Raw genomic sequence first — 13,453 nt, forward strand, 5'->3', positions numbered from 1 at the left:
GGGGAAGAAAAATAATTAATTCACTCAGATCTAGGACTCTCACTAAGAACTGAGTAGACCTGGATTGGATTGGTAGACAACTGAAAACTTACTTCAACCCACAGTACCAAGCTGACTCCACACCATACTTTTAATCCTCACCCAGCCATCAGCCAGGACACCGAGACAATGCAGCATGTTCACCTCGCACAAACTATTTCCTTCCTACCACTCCCCTTCCCACAACAGCCCATCTTGTACTGAGAACAGTAACTGCTACTGGAAAGGGCAAAACTACATTGTCCTATGGCTCCACTCACAACTTGTTACTACCTAGACTAAAAACCCATGCCATAGCCACTACTCCCCTGTATGTGCTGAAACCCCTTTATTCGAATATAAGCTTCAGGAGGCAGCTAGGTGGTACAGTGAATAGAGCACTGGCCTTGGAGTCGGGAGGACCTGAGTTCAAATCCAGTCTCAGACCCTTAACACAAAAACTAGCCATGTGACCTTGGGCAAGACATTTAACCCCAACTGCCCGCCAAAAAAAAAAAAAAGAATATAAGCTTTATGAAGGCAGGTATTGTCTTGATTTTGTATTTTTTTTAACACAGTGCTAGGAAATAGGAGATGCTTAAAAATGCTTGTTGATAGAATCACTATGACTCAAACATTCACCATCTAAGGGACTTGATAAAGAGCCTGCTTAAATTTAGATAAGCTTGTCCTCATACCAAACACTACCTTTCCAACCCTACCAGGGCTTGGCTCTAATAGCATAGTCTTTAAGAACCCAGATTTTCTTTCACGGGAAGATTTGTATGAACTGATGCAGAGTAAAGGAAGCAGCAAGAGAATGATCTATACAAAGAACACAATACTCTTGGAGGAAAACAGCTCTGAAAGACAAGATCTTTGTGGAGTAGTTGGTAGAGAGAGCCCAATTCTACACTGTCATCTGGCTGGGTTCCTCTATAATTTAAAAAAAAAATGAAAATATGTAAAGGAAGAAGGGGAGGCATGTCTACACCAGGGTGATACTATAATGCAGAATGACAAAAATAACTGAAAATAAAATTAGTCAAAGTATACATTTAAGTGCTCAGTCAATTAAAATTCTGCGATCAGATTATAATTTAAAATAGCCACAATAGAAACTGACTACCTATTTTGTCTATGGATGTCAACTGTTTTATAAATAGTAATTCTTGTTCTGGATAAATCTCAATTTCAGCAATATTCATCCATACTTTTCATTTTTGGTACACTCCCACAAAGAAACAAATGACTACTTTTTAAAAAACATTAAACACTTTCTGTCTCAACTTTCTCTAGGTCCTTGGATACAGCCTTTTGATTGAGTCCAAGTTTTACAGAACAAAGGGGATTTTATTAAGGGGATTTGTTCTGTGAAGTTTGGATTCAGTCATAGTGGACCCACTTGAGGACCTAGAGGACTACATGTGATCTTGAGTCTGCAGGCTACCTACCCCATCCTAGACAATACCAGAGATCAAAGTTTTCATTTCTGATCTCCTTTTTCTAGATTTTGTGGAAACTACTACCTGTTTTAATACTTCCTAGTGACAGTTACAGTTATAGTCTAGATTTCATGTGTTTGAAAAGGTTTGAAAAGGTTAAGGTTGGAAAAACTGATGGAGTAGTTACTTCTGCAGCTGGTTGCAGTTATCAATTTAATGTTTATTCTCATTAGCTCTCAAGTTGCAAGGAACCTGAAAGATTATCTAGACCAAATCCTTCATTTTATAGATGAGGAAACTGAGACCCAGAGATAGAAAGTGTCATACTTTGGTGAATTCACTGTGGATATATTTTGAAAGGGTGAGATTTCTGGGTCTGTTTCCTTGGTGGAACCTGCAGCCCCAATGTCTTGACAGACATGACTATATACAAAATAAAAGCTGAAATTTTTATTCCAAATACATAATGTAATTTTTTTTTTTTTTTTGCCTTTTGGAGGGCAATTGGGGTTAAGTAACTTGCCCAAGGTTACACGGCTAGTTTTTTTGTGTGGGTATTAAGTGTCTGAGGCAAGAACTGAACTCAGGTCCTCCTGGCTCCAGGGTCGGCGCTTTACTCACTGCGCCACCTAGTCGCCCACATAATGTAATTTTTAAAAGTTGAGGTCGTCTTAAGTGGCCCTCTTCTGTATGTCTATTCATTATCAATAGAATACTTCCATTTAAAAATAATTTAACATTTTTCATCATATATCAAACTTAAAAGTACTGAGTGTTTTAGTAAACATGGTACAGTTTCTTGTATAGTACCTTGAGGTAGCTAAGTGGTGCCATAGGGCATAGAGCACCAAGCCTGGAGTAAGGAAGACCTGAGTTCCCCTCTGGCCTCAGACACTTACTAGCTGTGTGACCTTGGGCAAGTCACTTAACTGCTGTTGCACGTTTCTACATCTGTAAAATGGGGATAATAATAGCACTCATTTCCCAGGGTTTTTGTGAACATCAATTGAGATATTTGTAAAGCCCTTAGCATGGTGCCTGGTACATAGTAGGCACTATAAAAGTGTCTGGTTTATGATTATTGTCATCATTACCTAGAGTTTAGATGATGTCCTTTATCTGTTCTCACAAGCAGTAATTTGTAGACTTCTGAGGTTTGCCTATTACTTGTAATAACCGATCTAAGCTATAATTAGGTTCATGCTTTAAATCTTAAGTCTTAAAATAGAACCTAGAACCTCCTTAGATATCTTCTGCATTTCTCTAAGTGGCACTTTAAAAAAGAAGGTATGGCTGCTATGATTTTTAAATACAGCCCATGGGAAATTTCTTTAAAAGTCCCCTTTTTCTCCAACATTATTATGGACTCTCTTATCAAGTTGGCTGATAGTTACTTGTGCATTTCTTTTAAAGAAAGTTTCTAAATGCAGTTTTTTTTAACTTAAGATACAATGCAGAAGTAGAACTAGATGATAAAAAGACACTTGTGAGTCTATGTATGTTTTATTTGGCACTCAATTGGGAGGCATGTGGATTTCTTGGAAGCTTTTAGACATTTTGATGATTTAAATATATAAATGATTTCTGTCTACTTAAAAAAATTCTCTGTATGTGTGTATATATTTCCATTAGTAATGCAAACTGAATTCTATATTTTACTTATTGTCTCAGATAATTACTGTGCATACTTAAATTTGAGATTGAGTTCTCTGGAAGAGATGCTACATTTTTTATCTGCATTTGTAGGTTGTGGTAACCTAAAAATTTCACTTAAATAAGGGAAACATCACTCTATCTTTGTGGGTTGTAAATTGGGTTTCATAGCAAACAATCTCAAACTCTGCATGATCTAATGGTAGTATGAAGAAATGATCAATCATTTGTGTATATTTGTGCAAGATTGTTCTTACTTATTTTCTTCCAGATGGCTGATTCTTTAAAGGGTCTGAACATAGAAGTATGAAGTATTTCTTTCATTAGTATTACTATTTTTAGCTCTATTCCTAATTGAGACAAGATACAGGAAGTATCATTTAGAGAATTGGCTCAGTGTAAAAGTATTTATTTTGATGTGTACAGACTGTATAAAGACAGGTTCTCTGACTCATTGGAAATTCTGTTTAGCTTTAAATCTCAGAATTTTGATGGCATTATTTACAGACCTTAAAACTTTAAGCAGACTAGCACTGTGCTATCCTATATCAAGCTTATACATTAAAAAAGTTGTTATTATTGAAATATATTATACTTTATTGAACTGGTGCTCCAGTATTATGTAGAGGAAAGTCCGTGGTGGGTAGACTTTATCTATTGTCCTAGAACCTATATTTAGAAAAGCTCATCAAAGTTTAAGTTTGGCTACCAGGCTGTTTTTTTTTTTAAACTAAATTGGCAAATTAAACATTCTGGTAAAGTTGTTTTGCTTTTAGTTGTTTTGGTTTTTTGCTTTATGTTGATGGAAGTTGTGTCCACATCACTGAAATAAAGGATTATTGACATATGAAGAATATATTTATATACACATATGTCCCTTTCTTTGCAATTATGCATAATTATATATATATATATATACTCATGCTTGGAGTAGCAAATAATAGACATAGTAAAGAGGAAAGATGGGAAGAAACTTCCAAGTACTGCCAGAAAAAAAGTAACTGTACTACACCTGCAGCAGCAATTGCTGTTAAACTTCTCTTGCAAATAAGTTGTATGTTATTTGGAGGCAGAATACTTCTTTCACCAAGTTCATAATGGCAGTTAGCTTATGACAAATAATAAATTATATTGTTTTATCAGGTGACTAAATGAGGCTGCAGGTTCCTCAACCCTGGTCTAGGAATAAGGCTGCTAATTTTAATGCTGGCCACTCATTTAGTTAGAAAAATACCCCTAGAATGAAGGGTAATTTACTCCCCCCCTACAGTAGCTGGTTGGAAATATTCCTGAAGGATATCCAACTCCCTTTCTTCCAATTTCATTCCCACCAGACAACCTTTTGACTTATAATTTTATTTCCTGAGTGGGCCTGCCCACCAGGAGCAAGTGCCCTCTTCAAATGACCAGTCTTATTGCCAAATGGATCTCTAGTTATTATAAACAAATATATTAGTATTCTCATTTAAAAATAAATCTCCTGTAAATCTGGTCAGCATGTATCAGAGATGGATCATACCTTGGTGAATAAAATGAGTTTCTAAATCTTCTAAATCTTAGCACCATGCCATACCCTGAAAAGAGCTCACCAACATTTGACACTTTACCTCTCTCTGGGTCTCAGTTTCCTCATCTGTGAAATGAAGAAATTGGACCTTTCAGATTCCTTCGAACTCTAAATCTATGATCCTAACCCACACAAGCCTATTATGTAAGTTATCTGAATACTCAGTTACCTTCTGACAAACTCTTTAGCTAACTTCAAAGGTCAATTGAAAATTTAGTCTTTCTTTTTCCCCATAAAAAAAGAATGCTTACTGGGTCTCAACATAAGAAGATGTAAAGTTCCATACTATTGTAATTTTTCCAAGGAAGTGCAATTCGTTTAAAGTCTTGCCAACTACTTATAAACCATTCCCTACTAACTACGCTCTCAGCACTTAAATGCAAAGTGTTTAACAGTATAACTTTCTATTGGCTTTAAAAGAAAAATGGGGCAGTTGTAATGGGGAGGGAGGAGTGTATTTTTTTAAGTTTTTTTTTTTAATGAAATTAATTTAATTTTCTGGAAAGTTGCCAGATTAATGGCAAAAACAAATTATTCAGCAATAGAAATGACAAACACATAAGCCATATGGTCTTCACTTTCATCATTAGGGAACATTAGGCTTATTGGTTTTAAGTGCATGATACATAATCATAAAAGCTAGCATTTTATAGTGCTTTACAGCTTTTCGTCTATTACCTCATTTAATTCTAACAAACCTGGAGGGAGGCACTACCTCCCCCATTTTACAGATGAGTCAAACGGACCTATTTTATTGTTGTCCTATACCCTAAAGTAGAACAGGCTGGTGGGAAATAGCTCAAGATCACTGATTTATTATACAGAAAACTTTTTTGTAAAAAGGCATTTTCTTGCTTTACTTGCTTCACATAATTTCTAAAACTGTAGTTCATCAACTACAAAATAGAGCCAGTTAATGAATTCAAAAGCTTCATAGCCTTGCCTTAATGATCTATTTAAGTTTAAATCAACATATGCTAAAACAAAAACCAAACAACTGTACTAAACAGACAGAGCAAATGAATAATGTGTGTATATATCTACACACACACACACACACACACACACACACACACACACAGAACCCCTTTGAGTAGGGGTTCTTAAGGAGGGATTCACAGGCCCCTAAGGGGAATATATATTTTAGGGAATTCACTAACATGAATGAGAAAAAAAAATAATCTTTATATCAATAGAACTGGTTTCCTTAAGTGATCCTATGTATTTATTTTACATATTTAAAAACATAAAGGGGTACATGATCCCCCAAAAAGTTAAAAACCTCTACCAGAGAGGGTACTGAAGGACACTTTAGAAGACTCATGAGGATTTATTATAAGTAATCCTCACAGGATCACAGATTTAAGACCTAGAAGGGGCCCTAAAGGCCACACAGTCTAAATCTCTCCTTTCAGAGAGGAAGAAATTGAAGCTCAGGGAGTCTACATTAAGTCACACACGTCAGAAGCGGTAGAAGCTGATACTGGAACCCTCTGACTCTATATCTAACAACACTTTCTATTGCACTATGCAATTCCCTGCTTTAAGCATCTAATTTTCCAATGAGAATTACAGCATTTAGGAAAAACAAAATTGTTGACTTAACTGCATAACTAATTCTTCAAAATTCTACTTGAGCTTGCTCCTATCCGTTCAATACGATTTCTTCAAATGTTTGCTGAAATGATGAGTACAGAAACACTGACTATCCTAAATTCTCAGATACTGTCTGCCCTCAGTGTCAATCTCAAGGGAAACTAATTCAGTTTTACATGGGGCACTTCACACATTTATAAAAATTAGACAAAATTTCTTAGTAAGGTAAACACATTCCTTGTGTTGCTATACCAATATAACAGAACTTCCTATGTAGAGCTTAAAACTGTGCTAAGACTACTGGGACATTCTACAGAATCACAAAACACAAATGAGCAAATTAGAGCTTTATCCCTTTCTCTACTAAGAGATTTCTCAACGATGTTATGTACAAAGTCTATGCAGCATTCTGTTGTCCCAAAACTAACAATAATCTTTTATTCAAAATCTGTCACCCTCTTACAATATAGGGCAGGAAACAAGTGAAAGATTCAAAACTGCTACTGAATAACCACAAACATAATTAAACTATCCAGTACACTTTTCCAATCACTCCATCAGACTCACTTCACTTCAGATCTTTACTCAGAAAACAAAGTAAAATGCTTGGAACTCACAGCACTTATTATGAGCACTCTGGTTTACAGGCTAGGTGTCATACAAAAGATTGCTATTTTCTTAAAAAACCTTGACCTACAAAGAACAATTTAACTCATCCTTCCTGTACCTGGAATGCTTTGATGCATCACATAAGTATCCCAAAAGTACTCTGTGATTAAATTCATAAAGAAAAGTCACAGTCAACAAAACATTTACTAAGTGCCTATATGTGCCAGGTGTTGTGCTAAGGACTGGGGACATAAAAGGAGGCAAAAGACAGCCCCTGCCTTCAAGGAGCTCACAATCTAAAAGTCTAAGAGTCTTATGATAAATGATGACTTTTTTTTTCTAATTAGTGGGCTTAAGTACAAATCTGTGTAGTGGAAAATGAACTGGGTTTGGAAAACTGGATTTTGAAGACCTGGACTGTGATGCTGACTCCTCTCCTAGATAACTGTGTGACCTTGGGCAAGTCACTCATCCCAAGACTAAATTTTCTAAAGGTTGTTCTAGAGATCAAAAGAATATATGTTAAAGTTCCTAAAAAACTGTATAATGCTATAAAAAAAAAGTGAGGCATTGTTTTTAGGATGCTCAAATGATGGAGGTGAAAACAATATGGAGTCCTAATGAGGCAGTAAAAACAGCCCTGATTTGGAGTGAGAAAATCTGAATTACATTCCTGGCTCTGGCCTTACTGCCTGCCTGACCTTAGCTGGAGACAAGATGCCACCCCACATGTAAATCGAAAGGGATGCACTGGGTGCCCTCCCGATCTAGGATCCCAGGAGCATCTGGCCTGTCACCAGGGCAGAGGGGAGGCCAGGCTCTGCCTCAACTCCACACCCCCAGCCCGGTCAGGAGTTTCAGGAACGAGCTGCTCCAGAATCTTCCCGGATTCGAAAAACAAAACCCAGAAGTCCTCCTCTTGGCGGACTCCTAAAACGGGTGGATTTCTCCTTCGGAATAAAGTGGGGAAGGTCGCATGGAAGCCGGATCGAAGGACTGAAGCTGGGGGTCCACAGCAGCAGGGGCCCGGGTGGAGGGGCATCCAGCCGGGGGGAAGAGAGGAGGGAGGGGGAGGGCGTGGGGAGGACCAGGTGAGGAAACACAACGGGGGTTCTGGGAAGACAAAAGAAGGGCAAGGGGGGCAAGAAGGGGGGAATGGGGAGGGGGAGGGGGGCGAGAGAGGCAGAGGCGGGGGGGGGGGGGGAGAGGAAGGTAGGATTTGGGTGGGCGATGGGGGAGGCTTAGATGGGGGGATGCAGGGAAGCAGAGCCGGGGTGCAGGGGGATCCAGGGAGGCAGAAAGTGTCGGGCGCAAATAAAGGCGAGGGGGGTCTTTGGGAGGGGAGGACCCAAGAGCGCTCTCCAGAAGCCCCCCGTAACGGGGTGGATCCCAGGGGGCGAGGTGCGCAGTAGGGACGAGAAGGGACCCGGGAGGAGGGAAGCCTGGGACGGGGGAGAGGGAGGAGGGGCGGCCCTGAGGCCGGTGGGAAGGGGAGGGGAGGCCGCAGGAGGAGGGGGCGGGGGCGCACGCCACCCCACTCACCCTCCGGCGAAGAGGTGCAGCAGCGTGTTCTCCTTCTGCTGCGAGGGGGCCGTCGCCATGGCCCGGCCGGCCGTGAGGAGCGGCGAGGTTCGGGGCGCCGCTGCCGCCGCCGGCTGCCGGTCAGTCACAGTCAGTCGGTTGGTCGGCGGGTCCCCGGCCTGCCTCCCCCTCCCCGCCTCAGGTCTCCTCGGCCGCGGCCGTCGTCGCCTCCATCCAGGAGCCTCTCCTACCGCCGCCTCCGTCCGTTCCACCGGCCTCTGCGGCGCGAGCCGGCTAGCGAGCGAGTGAGGTCGTCACGTGGCGCCGGGGGCCGGGCCGCTGACGTCACGCCGGAGCTGGCCGCGCGCCCCGAGGCTGCAGGGGCGGAGCGAGGCGGAAGGCGCCTGAAGGCGTGGAGTAGCCGCGCGCTCGTGTACGTGCGCATGCGTAGGGCCCAGCCCGGTGAGAGGGCGAGAAGCGCAGGGGAAGAAAGGAGGGAGGGCGGGGGCGGGGCGCGCCGCGCTCCTCAACGCCAATTGGCCCGCCTGCCGGTTGCCGTGGTCCAGGAATTCTGTGGTTGCCAAAGCTAAAGCCAGGCGACGAGACGTTTGGCCAGGAGTTAGACGGAGATGCCTTCGGAGGGCGCGGGCTAAGTGGACCCACGGAGATTGTTTAGAGCCAGTCTTTGTGGATGCCTTTTGTTTTGGCGTCACGTTGATTTCGCTTCTAACCATTTCTTTTAAAAAAAGACTTACCATGGGGAGAGATAATTCATGCCCCTGTCTGTCTGCCTCTCTCTCTCTCATCTGTCTCTCTCTGTGTCTCTCCCTCCTCTCTCTTTCTCTCTCTCTCGCTGGCTCTCTCTGACTCTTCTCTCTCTCATTCTTTGACTAGGGAGGAAAGGGAGACGCGACATAAGTTGGACAGAACTCCATTTAAATTTTTTTCCAATCAACCAATAATTCCACAGGATGTGTGTATGTGTGTGTATATATATGCATATATGTATGTGTCTGTACATATGTGTATATGCACACACACACAATATTCCACAGACATAATTCCCCACCTCTGCAGTGAGGTTCCTCTTCTTAATTCTCTGGTAACAAGCCTGGTCATTGGAACAACACAGGGTTCCTTTTTATTTTGTCGTTCTTTCTCTCTTTAATTGTTGTGTATGTTGTTTTTACCGGTTCAACTTATTTCCCTCAGAGCCAGTTCATATAAATGTATGGATTTAAATTAGTTTCCAGGAGCTATCCCAGGTAACTTGAACCCTGAGTTCTCTTGGAAACTTTCTGGAACTCCAGGTCCACAGTGACTCATCTCTTGGGTTCTCTAGGGATCACAGACTTCCTGGCTGCTTCCAACCAGGGGTTGACTCATCCTGGAAGGACAGTCATGTTAGTATAGCACAGAAAACCCTAAGTTTTCCTTCAGTTCTCCCCCACTCCCACCCCAGGGGGGATAGTACATTCTACATGTTCTCTTTCTTGGACTGTGTGTGGCATCATGCAACTCGGAAGACTCCTGATTTGGGATAAGAAAGGGCAGGCCTATGTCCATTCCAGCACCATGCCTAGCCTTGCCCATTTCCTGCTAGGGAAGAACCCAGCTGTTCAAGTTACTCTTAGGATCCTCATTGCCTTTTCCTCTGTTTGCATTTCCTGAGTAGGGGGCAGACACATTTTCAAAGTGCATGTGTCAAGGCATGGACCTTGTGAGTTTGAGAAGTCTGGAGCAACTGGGATGTACAAGAGACAGAGTAAATAGAGCCCTGGCCCTGGAATTAGGAGGATCTGAGTTCAAATTTGGCCTCAGACATTTAACACTTACTAGTCCTGTGACCTTGGGCAAGTCACTTAACTCCAATTGCCCTGCCTTCCCCCTTCCAAAAAGAAAAAAAAGAAACTCAAAGAGACAGGGCAGTTTCTTCATCAGAGAAAATGACCACTGGCAGGAGGACAATGGGGAGTTGTTTCAAAAGTACAGAAACAAGTTAAAATATAACCTTATCATTCTATAGTCTCCTGAATTTCTTTATGTTTTTATGTTCTTCCTGAGAGTTCCTGTTTAATGTTACTCTGTCATCGCAAACTGTGAATCTTTTGTGTAAGCCTTTGCAGATGGGAAATAAATACCTATTCCATGTTTGATTTACATCATACATTGAGAACATTTTTACTTTCTAATTTGGGGAGCTGTAGACAGAAGCCCCAAGCTATAAGTAACTCCCTCTCCCCCATAGAGTGGGTCACTGAAAGAACCAAAGAGCAGGAGAGAAGGGGGTCTTGCCCCTCTCTCACTAGAGCCAGGTCACCTCTTTATTGACTGTTTTCCCAAGTTTGAACCCTTTAGGACCATAATAACTAGGTTCAGAGAAGAGAGGGCCCCTTAGGGGGGAAGAGGAAGGTATGAGACCATGATCTCTTGGACCCAGCAGTGGTTCTGAATGGGAGACAAATCTTCCCATACTTCTCAGAATTCTTGTTTCTCCTTTCTTCCAATGCAGGCATATCCCATTACATACATGCATCATCATTTCTTTAGCTACGCTTCAATCAATGGGCATCCACTTTGTTCACAATTCTTGGCTGCTGCAAAAGTGCTACCATGAATGTTTTGTCTATATAGGACCTTCCTTTGTCCTACATAGGTACAAGCCTAGCAGAGGTATCTCTGGGTCAAAGGGCTTGGAAATTTTGGCCACTCTGTGGCAGTCACATTTAATAACTTGTCCCCAATCTCCAAGGTGTCCCCTGTAGCACAAGAAATCTCTTAAGAGCAGGGAAAATCTGCACATGGGCCATGCTGTTGTGTTCCTACTTACATAAAATGTGCACCTGGTCATCTACCCAGATATGGCACTTAAAAAATATCAAGAAATTCTTTCAGGGGTCACAGTCTCTGTGCTGCACTAGGCAAAATGGGACTTGGCAAAGCAGGAAGCAGAAATCCCTGTCTATGACCTATATCCAGAGAGGATGATAGTTTCAAGTACAGATTAAGCAATTAGGGTGAGCACAATGCTGACCTTTACTTTGGAAACTTCTTTAAATAGTTATTTGACCAGAACAAGCAGATAGCAGTAGCTGTAAACAAAGTCTGGACTAAATAGAGAGGAGGATTTTGTGTAAACACGTGGTCACCAGCACAATTCAAATATGCCTTGGATGATTCATTAACAGCAAACCTCAGGAGCTTTGATCCCAAATATAAATAAGGTGATTTGGTGACATCCTTTGTTCTGGTGCTCCCTCCTACAAAGCCTATCACAACTCACCCATGCTTGGTCATAGTGCAGGACTCTGGTCCTTGTCCTCCAATGAATCTTTCACAGGGGATTCACCCAGGGTATGCTGGAAAATGTTTAACAACCAAAAGTCCTCACTGGACCCAATTAAGTTTAATATGCATTATTAACATTTTCTCCATCATTTTAAGCCTATCCAATCAACAAAACAACATTTCTAGCATTTGTTGATTTCTGGGTGTAAATGCTTCCCCTGAAAACAATTGGCTGGACTCTGAGCAGGTTAGAGCTGGCTCCCACTCACCCTTGATTCCTCCCAGACTGGCTATCCTAGGGATCTCTTGACATCTCATGGATCCCAATACACTAGTCCATATTTTACTAGCTGTGTGACTCTGGACAAGTCATTTGTTCATATTTTTTCCCTCGATCATACATTTCTCTGAGGAAATTCTTTATATCAGTTCCCTTTCTTAATTCCTTTTTCTATATACCATGTTGCCTCTTGCTCACACCCACCAGTCTCCTCTCCTTTTCCTTTTTGGCGGTGTTCATCTTCAATTCTTTTGAGACATTCATGTTCCATGGCTTGAAGGTGGGAAACATCCCAGAAGAGATTTTTTTTGTCAGCCCATGGAAAGATCAGATGATTACAGTAAATTAGCAGCTATGATCTCTGTTCTTGTTCAATGGTATCCAACTCTTCATGACCCCATTTGGGATTTTCTTGGCAGAGACACTGGAGTGGTTTGCCATTTCCTTCTCCAGCTCATTTGACAGATGAGGAAACTGAGGCAAACAGGGTGAAGTGACTTGTCCAGAGTCACACAGCTAGTAAAATGTCTGAGGTCAGATTTGAACTCAGAAATATGTCTTCCTGACTCCAAGACTAGGGCTCTATCCATTGCACCACCTAGCTTCCCTGTAATTTCTAGTAAATAGGGAAAAATACAGAACTACCTAGTAAGCAATACCTGGACCAAAAGATCCATGCCTAACTGGAAAAAAGGAATCTATATGCTAATTAGAAAATATATTAGCATCAATCACATTTGTCCCTGAAGAAAGGAGAGAGGTTCATTTTTTCCTCTCAGTTTCTCTTCTCTGTCAGATTAATTTTGTTAAATTGCCTCCCCCCCCCTTTTTTATTGCTTCTTACAAGATGAGTCTTAAGGTGCAATAGAAAGAGAACAGTATGGATTTGGTGGACCTGAGTTCAAATCCTGCATTTGAGATTTGTTACCTTTGTGACTGGGTAAATCACCTAACCCTCTGGGCTTCCATTTCCTTATTTGTAAAACAAAAGAGGCTGTATTATACTGCCCCTAAGGTCCTTTCTAGCTCATAATCCTAGACTGGTTCTCAGGGAACAGAGAAAGGATATATTTAGAAATTAAGGTGATAGGGTAGCTAGATGGTGCACTGGTCCTGGAATCAGGAAGATCTAAATTCCAATCTGGCCTCAGACACTTGACACTTACTAGTATGTGACCCAGATTGCCTAAGAAAAAGAAGAGAAATTAAGGTGTTATAAAAACAAATGATATAAATTAAAATATGAAATAAAGTTTATTAGGAGATTTGGGGGGATTCTGACTCAGAAGCTTCAATCATATTCCCACAGATGATATTGTCACCCCACTGGCTTCTCAGCCAAGCACATATACCAAGTGTCTAAACCTGGTGTTCTTCCACCAAGATTACTATGACAACAAGCCATTATGAGTGGGGTGGCGCTCAGCAAAGCCAACCCCTTTCTTTTATGGAGGAGGAAACTAAGGCCAAGAGAGG

General features: G+C 41.4%; 1 protein-coding gene across 1 annotated transcript in view; it reads right to left on the reverse strand.

Moving 5' to 3' along the window:
- SLC25A33 (solute carrier family 25 member 33) overlaps window positions 1-8,712 on the reverse strand; it is a 30,430-nt gene extending 21,718 nt beyond the window's left edge. Inside the window, exon 1 of the mRNA XM_069079508.1 lies at window positions 8,431-8,712. Coding sequence (XP_068935609.1) covers window positions 8,431-8,489 — 59 coding nt within the window. The 5' untranslated portion in view covers window positions 8,490-8,712. The remainder of the gene's footprint in view (window positions 1-8,430) is intronic.
- Window positions 8,713-13,453: the final 4,741 nt, after the last annotated feature.

This window comes from Petaurus breviceps, unplaced genomic scaffold, assembly GCF_028583685.1.
Source record: "Petaurus breviceps papuanus isolate PSGF00001 unplaced genomic scaffold, PetGlider_PUasm1.0 91041, whole genome shotgun sequence".
Taxonomy (NCBI): Eukaryota; Metazoa; Chordata; class Mammalia; order Diprotodontia; family Petauridae; genus Petaurus; species Petaurus breviceps.